Source organism: Rhyacophila brunnea, unplaced genomic scaffold, assembly GCF_057557595.1.
Source record: "Rhyacophila brunnea isolate RB1 unplaced genomic scaffold, BYU_Rbru_1.0 scaffold_22, whole genome shotgun sequence".
In the NCBI taxonomy this organism is placed as follows: domain Eukaryota; kingdom Metazoa; phylum Arthropoda; class Insecta; order Trichoptera; family Rhyacophilidae; genus Rhyacophila; species Rhyacophila brunnea.
Window position 1 is genome coordinate 9,838,928 of NW_028232882.1, and position 13,252 is coordinate 9,852,179.

The window sequence follows — 13,252 nt, forward strand, 5'->3', positions numbered from 1 at the left end:
ATGTTTATGAACGCCCCAGAGCTAATGAGTCAACGCATAATTTCGCGTTATAAATTAGAACATAAAACTGGCTGCGGTAATAAAAACAAGTGTATCTGCGGCTTGAGAATGTAGCGGCCAACGGAAAAGTGTACCGGACACGCGTTGACTCATTAGCTCTGGAGAGGTCATAAACATAATACAAATACCCCTTTATTCGAATACAAAGGCCTCCTTATTATATACGAGTGCGACACCGGTGTCCCGTCTGAAACGGGCCTAAGGCGCGGCCTTCCACCCGAGCGTTCTGGATTTGATCCCGATGAGGACACAATATTTATGTGATTTTATCAAAGCCTGGGTATTTGTGATTGTTAAAAATTACTAACCACCTTGTACGAAAAAGTAAGGACATGGTTATTAATAATTCTAAAAAAAACATATTACTGCAGGAATTTGGTAAGTTATTAACTAATTTATTGATTCATGTCTTAATATAGGTATCTAATAATATCTTATAACACCCCAAGTAGCAATGGTCACGTACCATGACGTGGCACCACGTTTGCATAAAAAGGGCATTGCTAATGAGACGGTGACATCGTCACATTCACGATAATCATAAAATAAAATTTTACACCTGATTTATAAAGAAATACTTGCGGTGCACACGTTGGGAAGCCCTGATTTACGAAGTATGTACAAATAAGTATTTTATTAGATCAACGTTATATGAATTACAATGGCAACTCCAACGCGTTGTCAACTTCGTAATGGATGAGCTGGTTGTCGTGAGTTCACTTGAAGTGACCGGAAGCCACTCCTTTGTATGCCAAATACTTAAGGAGAACAACGCTGACATTTTGGTTAGGGAAAGATTTATAATAGGCGTGCCAATATTGCTAGAAATGGTTTGGCAAAAAAAGGCCATTACATAATATTGAATTACTAATAGAGATAGTAAAACTGGTCGATTTTGAGGACTAAGTATACTTACTACCAGTATAAAAACATGCTTAGTATATAAACTTGCTCCAAAATACTTACTAGTATTTGGAATACTATATAGAGCGTTTGGCGTGCGTATGCGACAAAAGTTTCATACTCAACTGAAACTAAAACCAACTCCATATTAGTATTTGAAATACTTATCGGCTCAGGGAACTAATACTGTGTATCGGCTTCAATAGAATCGCTAAAAATACGCTGAGCTCCGCTTGTCGAAGTTCCATTTATTATAAAATTTTAAACACATTTTAAATTCATGAGTTGTTTTTCTGTTAGGTTACAATATTATTGTTAACAAAAATGAATAAGAGTGATTTTTTTTAAATTTTAAACATGTTTTGAGCGGTCATATAACAGGCCTAAGCCTGTGCGTCATCTCACCACTGTGCTGCGTTCTTTTAATTCAAATTAATGACATATTATTCATACATTCGAACGCAATAGACTAATAAATTAAAATATACCTATATTCGAGTGCTATCTCGTTCGCGCGCATTTAATGTCGATAGTGTTGAAAGTCTACCAACTGGCGAGTGCACAGAACAGCGACTCGCGATGATATCATCACAAGTTTTTTGGAATAAGTTTATTGGGCCACACATACTGAGTATGGGTAGTTTCATTCGAAACTTGAGTACACAAACTGGTGACAGTATTTCCAACTCACCTCTAATTACTATGTCTCTAGCTAATTCTAGCATAAGGGAACTGATGATCATGAATACTACTATAAATCATCCACAATATTTACATTCATCTTTCATTAATGCAAAGAACATAATATAATAATGGTGTATATTGGTTTGACGTATAAATAAACAGTCGTGTTATATAAAATTATAACCGTTAATTTAGAATGAGAGCATGTCTAAAAATAAAACTGTTTCATTTTAAAAGGTAGATAAAATGTACTAAGGTGCTAACACAAGCTATGATTTGATTGTAATGTAATATACAACAGCGTTTCCCAATAGGTGAGTTGCCACCAGTACTGATAGTAAATTATACCTATTAGGTACTAGTCGCAGCGGATCGTACCGAAACTATGAAATTATCGAATTAATTACTGCTTTTTCTTGGTAGAAAGTACCTAATGATACTTGATGACTATGTTACGCCGAATGTGCGAAATTGACTATTACATGAAATGGGCTAAATTTTGCCTAAATCATGAAAAATGCAAGCCCGTTGACTTATTCATGAATTAGGCAAAATATATGCCAAGTGCGTGAATTCGACAGTAATTTTTCTGCCTAGTTCATGCATTGGGCAAGATAGATAGTAGCGCTACGGTGGTGTTTTTTTGCAACTAAACCAAATGTGTCAAATGCTCATGCATTGGTCAAAATAGATGGTCGCGCTCCGGTGGTGTTTTTTGCAACTAATCAAACTAACCAAATGTGTCAAACGTCATTGATTATATAAAAATATACCAATCAATAACTACAATGGCGTTCATTGGGTCTATTCTATGCTTATCGACCGCTAAAGTGATAAAGTGAAAAATATTATCAAACTTAGGGTAGGTTTGTATCAAAATATTAGCACTTATTGTAACAATTACACGAAGCAGGTTTTTATTGTTGCAATAAGTGCTATATTTTAACAGCACCTATCTTGCTGCTGTTAAAATATCGCACTTATTGCAACAATAAAAACCGGCTTCGTGTAATTGTTACAATAAGTGCTAATATTTTGATACAAACCTACCCTAAGTTTGATACTATTTATCAATTTAGTGTTCGATAAGTATAGAATAGACCCACTGAACCATTTACTATGCCCAAAAAAAATCTAGAACTATAATATGATAACGGAAGAGTTTTATTAAAAGGTATTTTCGCGATTTGATTCGTGCTTGGGAATCAATCGTGCAATGGTTGATTGTTTGTTTCGGATAGTATGATTTGATAGTTTGATGACACTTGTTAGCTAACCTCAAAATGGACATTCAGTTGAATTCAGAATAACAAAACCTAACCTAACCTAACCTAATAATAATAATATTATATTATGTCCAATTATAACTAATAAAACCATCCGTATTAAATTTACTTTTTCTACTGTCATGTTGACAGTTTTAGAATTCCATACCCTGGCGAATTCACGCACTCGGAAGATTATTTACCTAATTCATGAATAAGGCAACGGGCTTGACTATTACATGAATTAGGCAAAATTTTGCCCATTTCATGTAATAGTCAATTTCGCACATTCGGCGTAACAACTATAACAAACATCATTCTTATTATATGAGTTAGATTTCATTTGATTGTTTTTATTTTGTTAAGAAAGTGGACGAATACGGGGTGAAGGAGGAATCGCGGAAGTGAGGGCTGGGAAATGATCTTTTGGGGGAGGGTGTTGGTGAGAGTATAATAATTATTACTCTGGTGATATAAACACCGTTTCACTTGGAAGTGATGTATTCGGACGTAGAATCTGCCTACCAGCACCGAAGGGTGGAGGTAGGCTGTTACGATCCGCCATAAATAGTGCATATTATTATATATTTTTAGTCATACATATTTATTTTTTTGAACCTAAATAACAATTTTATTTACAGATATTGTAAATAAAATTTTGGGCGATACCACAAAATTGTGCACGCTTTTTCATTCATACTTATTTGTTTTTGTTGGATTAAGAATACGTCATATTACACGTCATATTGTTGGTTCATTTTTTTTAATTCATTAAATTCTGCCTAAACCAAACAATAATAGATACAAAATATTATTGTATCTATAAAATATTCAAAGTTATGTATGATTTAATTGCATAATTTTAGATATTTTATAGATAGACCAGTATTTTTTGATTAATATCTAGGTACGATGGCCGCGTGGCTTAAGGGCCGGTCTATAGTGTCGAGGGTCTCAGGTTCGAATCCTGGGTCTGGCAAGTACACAAATTGTTTTTCAATTTGTGTATGAGTCAGAGTATGGACCTAATAGGTTGAGCAAGTGGCTGACATCCATTTCTCGTAAAAATAAAAATCTGTTAATACAAACCTCCACTCTGTGGAGACCCATATGATCCTATTAGGATCGGACATGGTCAAAAGAAGAAGAAGAATTATGATTTGATTTCGCAGGGTTTAATTGAATTGTAAAAACTAACCAACACCATCTATAAATTGCAGTATTATTTCAATGAAAACAAATACGTATGACAGACAAAGGATAATATGCACAATTTATGTCGAATCTTAACAGCCTAGCTCCACCCCTCGCCTCTAGTTGTTGGTGAGTAGTATAATAATTACTCTGGTGATATAAATACCGGTTCACGTGGAAGTGATGTATTCGGACGTATTACCTACCTACAGCAGAAATACGGGGATTGTTTTCACAAGTAGTTGGTGTCAATACCTACCGGTCCGCGAGAAAATTTATTATACTGGTCGCTATGTCAAGTTTGAGAAACGCTGATTCAAAACTTCTCGAAAGAATTATTACGTCACGATGGTGTGGTCATGGGCAATGTTGAGAATTTAAAATTTGATTTGTTCGCATAATATGAGTATTCATTATAGAACAGGGTTGGCCAACCTTTTTAAGTACGCGTGCCAAAATTTCACAAATATTATTTTTCAACTGTCTGACGTGCCGAGCAGTTATAACCACAGAACAGATAATAAATATAATACCGATTGGCCATATTCAATACGCCGCACGTTGAAGCAGGGTTTTTGAATGTGTGAGTGTCCTACGAAAATGAAGCACGCATTATGCACGTGCAATAGTATGTGTAATACACCAACATTAAATGAGCCTAAATGCATAAACCGAGAGCAGTTTTCAGCATTAGACGTACAACGTATTCTTGACACGTGTGTAAGTTTAACCCGGATTCTTCCTTACTCGAGACGGTTACCTGCTATCGCCTTACCCGTTGGGTATTTCAGTTCCCATTATTTCTGAGTTCCCTGGTTATAAGGAAAACATAGTTTTCTCTAATTAGAAATTCTTTCTTCTTCTAATTAGAAATGATGATGTTCAAGATACCACTCACAGAACATAACATAGCACACATTATCACTTTTTTCAATACGCCATACATTTCGGTCCACCAATTTTAAAACTGTCTGCCAGAATTACTACTACTAGCATTATCTAGTGTTTGTTTCTTATTTGGTGCAGTCATTTTGTTGTGGGTAGAAATGAGGTTGTTTATTAGGTGATGTTTGAATTAGTTTGGTTATTTACGCACAAATTGACATCAGAATCGCTCCGATCAGATGAGGCATTCTCTCGCTACAATGGTGCCAAGCATCGTAAATCGATCAAAATTAGAGGTTCATGGCGCGGCATCTTCCGCCGCCTGATGAGGTCTTTCTTTTGGCCATGTCCGATCCTAATACGATCATATGGGCCTCCAAAGAGTGGTGGTTTGTACTAACAGATTTTATTTTTACGAGAAATGGATGTCAGCCACTTGCTCAACCTATTAGGTCCATACTCTGACTCATACACAAATTGAAAAACAATATGTCTACTTGCCAGACCCAGGATTCGAACCTGGGATCCTCGACATTATAGACAGGCGCTTAAGCCACGCGGCCATCGTGGGTGTGAGGTCAGTGTGATAATATTATATGTGACGCATAAAGTCTAATTACTGACCTACGTAATTATATATTTACATTATACGTAATGCTTATTCCTGAAGAGTATTTGCATGGTATTTTTTATACAATGCGATCTGTCATTTATTATTAAGTACTATAGGTATTAGTTTTCTCTTCAAAATAAAACATTCGCGTGTCATGCAAAATCATCTCCATGCCATAGGCTCACGACCACTGGTATACAATATCCATCCATATCCGAGCAGTGTTCTGCCAACCGCAAGAGCGGCATAGGTAATATTTTTACGTTTTTTAAATTACGTCACACTAAATGCGGCCATGATTTTAATGTATGAATGAACTTTTTTTTTATATGATATAACTGATAATGAAAATATAAATAAGTACATACATAGTCCATCCAAAGTGAACCTTTTGAAAATAACCAGAAAACACATTAATTATTTATCATCATCTTCAGCCGGAGTTGATTCACTGCTGGATGCCTCCCCTAGATCTCTACACTCTTCTCGGTCCTTAGTTCCACGCTACCGCTTCAACGTTCCCTCTAATTTTTCTATTGTGTGTGCGGATCATCAACGCATCTGAGCAGTGGCGTAACTAGGGTTTGTGTCACCCGTCAGTGATGGGCCGTCACCCGGTGCTTATAAACGACTACCATGCTTAATTGCGTCAATTTTAAATTATTGGCCTTATTAATGCCTGCTCATAAGCGCTCTCTAAATTAAGGCACAAGGGGGGGGAGATCAGATATGTGAGATAAACACATCACAAATTACATCAAAAATGAGGTTCTAAGATGCAATTTGAGTGTTTCGTGTTGAAACTCGACAACTCCATGATTCAAGTAGATGTGTAAAAACTACATAAAATCACAAAACAAAAAAAAAAATATAATGTGGCATAGCTTATCGTTTGGCGGAATTTGAATTACCTGGGATAAAATGTAATTATTGGAAATAATTCGCAAGATTAGAAGCACACACCCGGAAAGTAAAAGATGTGAGCTCGAGCCCCACTCGGTCCAACGTTTTTTTATGTTGACCTACATTGAAGTGAATTGAGATATCGTTGGAATGTGTGACAACCCAGCTCGTCGCGAATTGGCTACATAATAATTTACAGTCATACGCACCGAAAGAAGTAGAATGTGGTTACGAAATCTATTATCTAGCAGGAATCGACTCCAGCCGATGGTGATGATGAGTGATGATAAGTTATATGATGAATAATAAGGTAAGTACTTAATTAAAAAAATAATAATGTGCTCTGACATTAAGGCCCGTTTCAGACGGGACACCGGTGACGCGTTTGTTATAACGTAGGAGGCCTTTGTATTCGAATAAAGGGGCCTTTGTATTATGTTTATAAACGCCCAGAGCTAATGAGTCAACGCGTGTCCGGTACACTTTTCCGTCGGCCGCTACATTTTCAAGCCGCCGATACACTTGTTTTTATTACCGCAGCCAGTTTTATGTTCTCGTTAACTCATTAGCGGCGTTCATAAATATTAAATCTCACTGGCGTTCATAAACATAATAAAAAGGCCCTTTGTTTGAATACAAAGGGCTCATATATTATAAACGAGCGACACTCGTGTGTCCTGTCTGCACTGCGATTTCCTAACTATCGACTCGTGTGGCACCAGACGACATGACGTAATTGTGACGTCAGCCAATACACGCTCGAGGCATGCCGCCCAGCGCGCAGTGCTCACCGTAGATATTATTACGATGAAATACCTATATGTGTATGGTGACAATGAATAGCGCCGCTGTCTGAGTAGCGTTATTTTCTCGAGTGCTATTATCACTCCGGTAGTACGTCACAATGATGTCACATGACGTCATGTCGACCGGGCAGCTGGCACTCGCAAGTTCTAACATAGGGCCCCTGAACGCAGACTAATGGTACGCGTGCCGTGTTTGACAATCAACGAGTCGAAGGAAGCCGAATAAATTTAATTGGGCACCGTATCACAAAGAAGGCGTACCGTTTCCGTTACATAATATTATTATTCTTAAAAACAAAACAAAAAGCATTATTATGTAGGTAGGTAAGTTAATGAGCCGCCGAATTTGAAAAACAACATTTTAAATGTTAAACAATGCATCTACGATTCGTATTGCCAATCGTAGGCAGATATAGTAATCTGTATAAAGAAGGCTTCAAAACGAAAAACTAGCCTTATGATAAAGTATTTTTTACTGAAATAAGCTATTCCTACAATGTTAACTATAAAAATTAACATTACAAAAGTTGCAACACTGCTACGATTAATAATTACTGACACTAATTACACCATACCCACTAATAAACTTACAAATCATGCGAGGGTTGTGCGATATCTAAACTCATTTTAACCCTTAAATGCCTGATGACAACCCTTCAATGTAGGTAGGTACATATTATTATATTGTTAATCAATCGATCACATTTAAGTAAGTAATGTTTAATATTATTATAACTTAACAGTGGCACATGTGAATAAAAATTATAACTATTTTGTCAGCACACTTATTCAACTGCAAAAAACGTTTTTAAATAAAATTTCATTCACTCAAAAAATATACATAATAATACAGTTTGTTACTGAAAGGCAACATCGAGCAATTAAGGGCTAAACAAATATTTTTAAATATTCTTTGTTGTGTCAAAAGTTTTTTTATTTTAATACGTTAATGTCAATAGAATTTTTCTTTTACACAAGGGGTTTATTATTCACGGGTTTTTTAAAGAGTGGGTTTGTCTAGGGTAGTGTTTCTCAAAGTGTGATACCTACGCGTACCCCCTGGGATACAGGAAGAGTTTGGTGGTGGTACGCGCTGCACCGGGCTTTGGCTGCGCTTGGTCATTCAAGCATTAATACGACATTAATACAACATCCATGCTAGAAAGTTTATCGCATGCGGAAGAAGAGCAACTGTTGGAATTAGCTTCAGACGGATTCTTGAAAAATAAATATAAGGAGTGTCAAATGCAACATGTGTATCCAGTTTTAACAGAGAAAGTCCTAAAATACATCTTGCCTTTTCCAAGTTCATATCTATGTGAAGTTGCTTTTTCAACATTTTGTACACATTAAGTCAAAAAAGGGAACAGGCTTTTGGATGTGGAACCGCATCTCAGATTAAAATAACAAAACCAAGGAACCAAATTATGATGATCTATATTTTATCTCAACATAAACAATTTCATTCTTCTCATTGATTATAATGAATGTTATTTATAATATAACTTTTATTTATTTTATTTTACTATGAATGAATGAATGAAATTTTCGTTTATTATTATTTTGTTTATGTAGGTAGGTACTTACTAAAAAAGGAAAAAATAAATATATTTTGATTGTTATTAAAGTATATGCATTTTTATTTTGACGAGGGGTACTCAGTGTTACGAAAATTATCGAAGGGGTACACAGATGTCGAAAGTTTAGGAAACATTGGTCTAGGGTGTAATTGTTTTAAAATCATCCAATTAGTTTTATATAGTCCTAGTCTCACGACGACACGTCCATTGTCCATTAATTCCACATAGGTACTGTGTTATACTAATATCTTCAGAATACACCCAATTTCGTATTGTTTTTTAATGGAGTGTTTCTTTTTTCATTGTGGATAGTACAACATACCCCGCGAGCGCTGCAGAAGGTTCTTTATTGACTCGCGTAATGAGCCGCTCCCCTAAATTGAGTGACATATTTAGGCCACTCCACTCATCGCCGTATATTTTTCACTATTTTCTAAAAATACCTGCATTACCTACATAGTAAATTTGTACATGTATATTCTCCACAATTATGGACTTTCGAGTAGGCACAATAAGCATACTTTGAGATGGTGGATTTGGGCATCGTGCTGTCAAGGTTATTTTGGACACGAAAATGTATTTCAATATTTCGAAATTTTGGCAGTTATTTATTTACTAGTAAATAATAATTACAAGATAAAAAGAACTTTTTATATACGTTTTTAAATTTTCTGTTGAATCATATAAACTTGACAATTCTATGTATAGGACAAATAAGGCAATTGTCAACAAATCATTTTTTTGCTATTATGCAACAAACAAACAAAATATAGAATACTGAAATGTCATTTGATTTCCATAGTAACGCACGTATATATTAATAATTTAGTTGCTAGGACCACCCCCTTAGCAACCAATAATAGTGGATTGGATTACGGATTTCTTCCGAAATAACTTTTCATACAAAACAGAATTAACTGAAAATGAATTCAATTCTACTTAAAGATGGCTAAAAGTATTAAACGAATGCATTGGCATCGTGTTCTGATATAGGATTCTAAAAGTTTCAAATGTCTGGCTAGAGTTTAAAATCGATTGTAGGATAAACAACCACCGGACAAACAAGAATACGAGCTAATAAAAACGTTGTAAAAATTACCCATTACTTAGAATAATCAAAAAAATATAATATTTGTATCTATACTACTTATGTTACTAATTAAATTGTAACAAAAAAACATGGTACACTCCCGATTCGTGCACATATAAGCCGGCTCTCAATAGGATATTATTTTATTCGAAAAGTTATTGTCTCTTTTAAACATTAAACAGACTGTTACCTACTTATAGGCCATCCCTGACCGTATGCGGTTTCGAACCGTGTGCCATAAGTACTAAGCTTATCTTTTCTGTTCATGGACATATATTAAGTTTAGTATGACACGGATCTAAACCACATACGGTTTCAGTCCATGGATGGCCTCTTACACTTATATTGTAGGTAGATCGCCTTATTTAAAATTCAATTTTATAAAAAAATACAGGACACGCAACATCTATGCATTTGTTAGAGATTTTTTATAGTCTAAATACCTGCCCAAGGACGGCTAGATCTTTTATCAAAAAAGATGTACGATTTCTCACAATGTCAAATAAGCACGTTTTAACCTAGGTACATATTAGTTTGGTGAATGACTCATTGAAGTGATATTTAGCAAATGAAATCATTAAATTTTATCAAAAAGAAATAAATTTATTTATTTACCAGGCAGTGCTAGATGATATCGTTCCAATAATAGCAATGACATCATTTTATGTATAATTAAATAAAAAGAGAACGTAAATGTAATCTAATTTTGAGTCAGGTTGAATGAGGTAATGGATATGCATTCGTAAATCTGAGTATACTTCACAAATTAAATAAAAATAGTTAATCAATTATTTTATTAAATTGAAATACGTTCACGAATAATTTTCCATGAATCCAACATTATTCTAGTCATATTACCTACAACGTTTTTATTAGCTCGTATTTTTGTTTGTCCGGTAGTTGTTTATCCAGTACAAATCTTGCAATCGATTTTTAACAAACTTCCCGTCTAGCTAGACATTTGAAACTTTTAGTATATATCGTAACATGATGCCAATGCATTCTTTTAATACTTTTAGCCATATTTAAGTAAAATTGAATTTATTTTCAGTTAATTCTGTTTTGTGTGAAAAGTTATTTCGGAAGAAATCCGTAATCCAATCCACTATTATTGGTTGCTAAGAGGGTGGTCCTAGCAACTAAATTATTAATATATACGTGCGTTACTATGAAAATCAAAATGACATTTCAGTATTCTATATTTTTTGTTTGTTTGTTTCTTTATTTACTTCATATTAAGTACGAGTTTGAGCATGTTGAGCATAATAATTCAACGGAAAACTTAAAAACGTTGTACTTATATAAAAAGTTCTTTTTATCTCGTAATTATTTTTATGTAAACTTCCCACGTTTTTTACTTTTTAATTAATTTAATGAATAATAACTAAAACTTAAGAACGTAGCATTTTTTAAAGAACACACCTACTGTACACATATTTATCGGTAGTAATATCGGATTATCTTTTGTGTGATTTCACCACAGCCTACGTCTTTCCAAAAGTCACGAAGTCACCCTTCGCAACTGGTGTCACCCCTATATTCGTATACCTATATACGACACCGAAAAATATTCACAACCCTTTCGTGATTCTTCATTGAACACCCTTGTGTAATAAATTCTAGGTATTTAACAGAAATGCTTTTTGACCTTGGATACGTCACAAGCTGTTCAACTAAAAATGAGAAAAAGAATACCTAAATACGTGACCGAGTTATGTAAAACATTTTTAAAATTATCTGAAACCTGTCTTAAGTGTTCTACCCCTACCCCGCTCGGCTCGTAACTCGTTATGGCAGGGAAAAAAGTTAAACAACAAAGAAAATAACGCACGTGGTCGAGTATAATTAAAATCAAAATCACGAGGAGAAAACTAAAATATTAAAGTAATAAAATAATGTTAATTTAATATTATTAGTACATACCAGCTCCAAGAATTTGATGATTGAAAGTCTGCTAATAGCCATCTTGTGTTATTTTATTCCTCCAAAACAATTAACTAGTCTTCTTTACAAATGACGCTCACGACTGCCGCGCAAACTGACAAGACAGGAAACAACTGTCAGGAAAATATTGTTATCCAGAATAACCTCGTCGCTTCACACAAAACTGGTACCAATTCAACTGATAACCGTAAAAAAATTACCGAATTAAAGTATTTTCGTTGAAGATTATTCACAAAAAATCGAAAAGGGCGTCTCCCTAGTGATATTTTCGGCAGAGAACCGACTCACTCGCAGACAGAAAAGTAACTGACTGACATTTTGTTTTTCTGCTTTGTAAACATGGCACGCTCAACAACTTTCGTTCTTCGTGGATTTACGCACAAATCGCTGCTTTAATACACGGCGACACAACTCAAATATTTTATATTATATAATTTAAAAATATCGTTGTTAAGTTATAAGCCAACTTTTAACAAAATCATCTTATTATAATTGTATGAATGAGGTATCATCATAATGATCAGCTTGGTTCAGCCCACTGCTGGATGTAGATCTTTTATTGCGTTGTCACGTTACTCCGCCGAACACAACTATCTCGTCGATCTCTTCAGCCTATGGATTACCATACCTCTTAGATATCACTGGATGGCTATATTTGTCCAGCGATAGTTTTTTAATCGAGTTATATGTCGTTTACGGTGTACCTATATCGAACTTTATTACATCGCATAAATTGTTTATTAGAAGGTATTTTCTTTCGCCTTATTGTAATCATGCACAGTAACGTCCCTATGCAAAGTTCCGAACTTCAGCAAAACCGAAAATACTGTGTGGATTGATGCCTTAAATATGACTAATTCTGTGATTTTGTTTTGTTTTCGAATATATTTTTCCTTATTAAATAAAATACTATATCTTGTCAGCAAAAATACAGATCTATACAATATATTATATTATGTATATACAATTATATATATGATACAAAGTATGTTTGTTTGTTAGTTCCTTCAAATCTATTGCATATTATTTATTCGATTTTAAATTGGTGTATTTTGCTTTTTCTGCTGTCAAAAGTATTTTCAGTTTGGCATATTTTTTTTTAAAATATTAATAACCATGTCTTTGCTTTTTCGTACAAGGTGTTTGTTAGTAATTTTGAACAACCACAAACACACAGGCTTTGAGAAAATCATATACTTACATATATTATGGGAATCGAACCCAGGACTCCCGGATGGAAGCCCAGCGCTTTATACACTGCACAACGAGAGCCGCCCAGTTTGGCATATTGCATTCCTAGATTAACCATATATTTTGATATTGAA

General features: G+C 34.6%; 1 protein-coding gene across 1 annotated transcript in view; it reads right to left on the reverse strand.

Annotated features, from left to right (window-relative positions):
* Positions 1-12,239, reverse strand: part of LOC147070025 (uncharacterized) — a 29,702-nt gene extending 17,463 nt beyond the window's left edge. The window contains exon 1 of the mRNA XM_085949964.1: positions 11,907-12,239. Coding sequence (XP_085806090.1) covers positions 11,907-11,948 — 42 coding nt within the window. The 5' untranslated portion in view covers positions 11,949-12,239. The remainder of the gene's footprint in view (positions 1-11,906) is intronic.
* Positions 12,240-13,252: the final 1,013 nt, after the last annotated feature.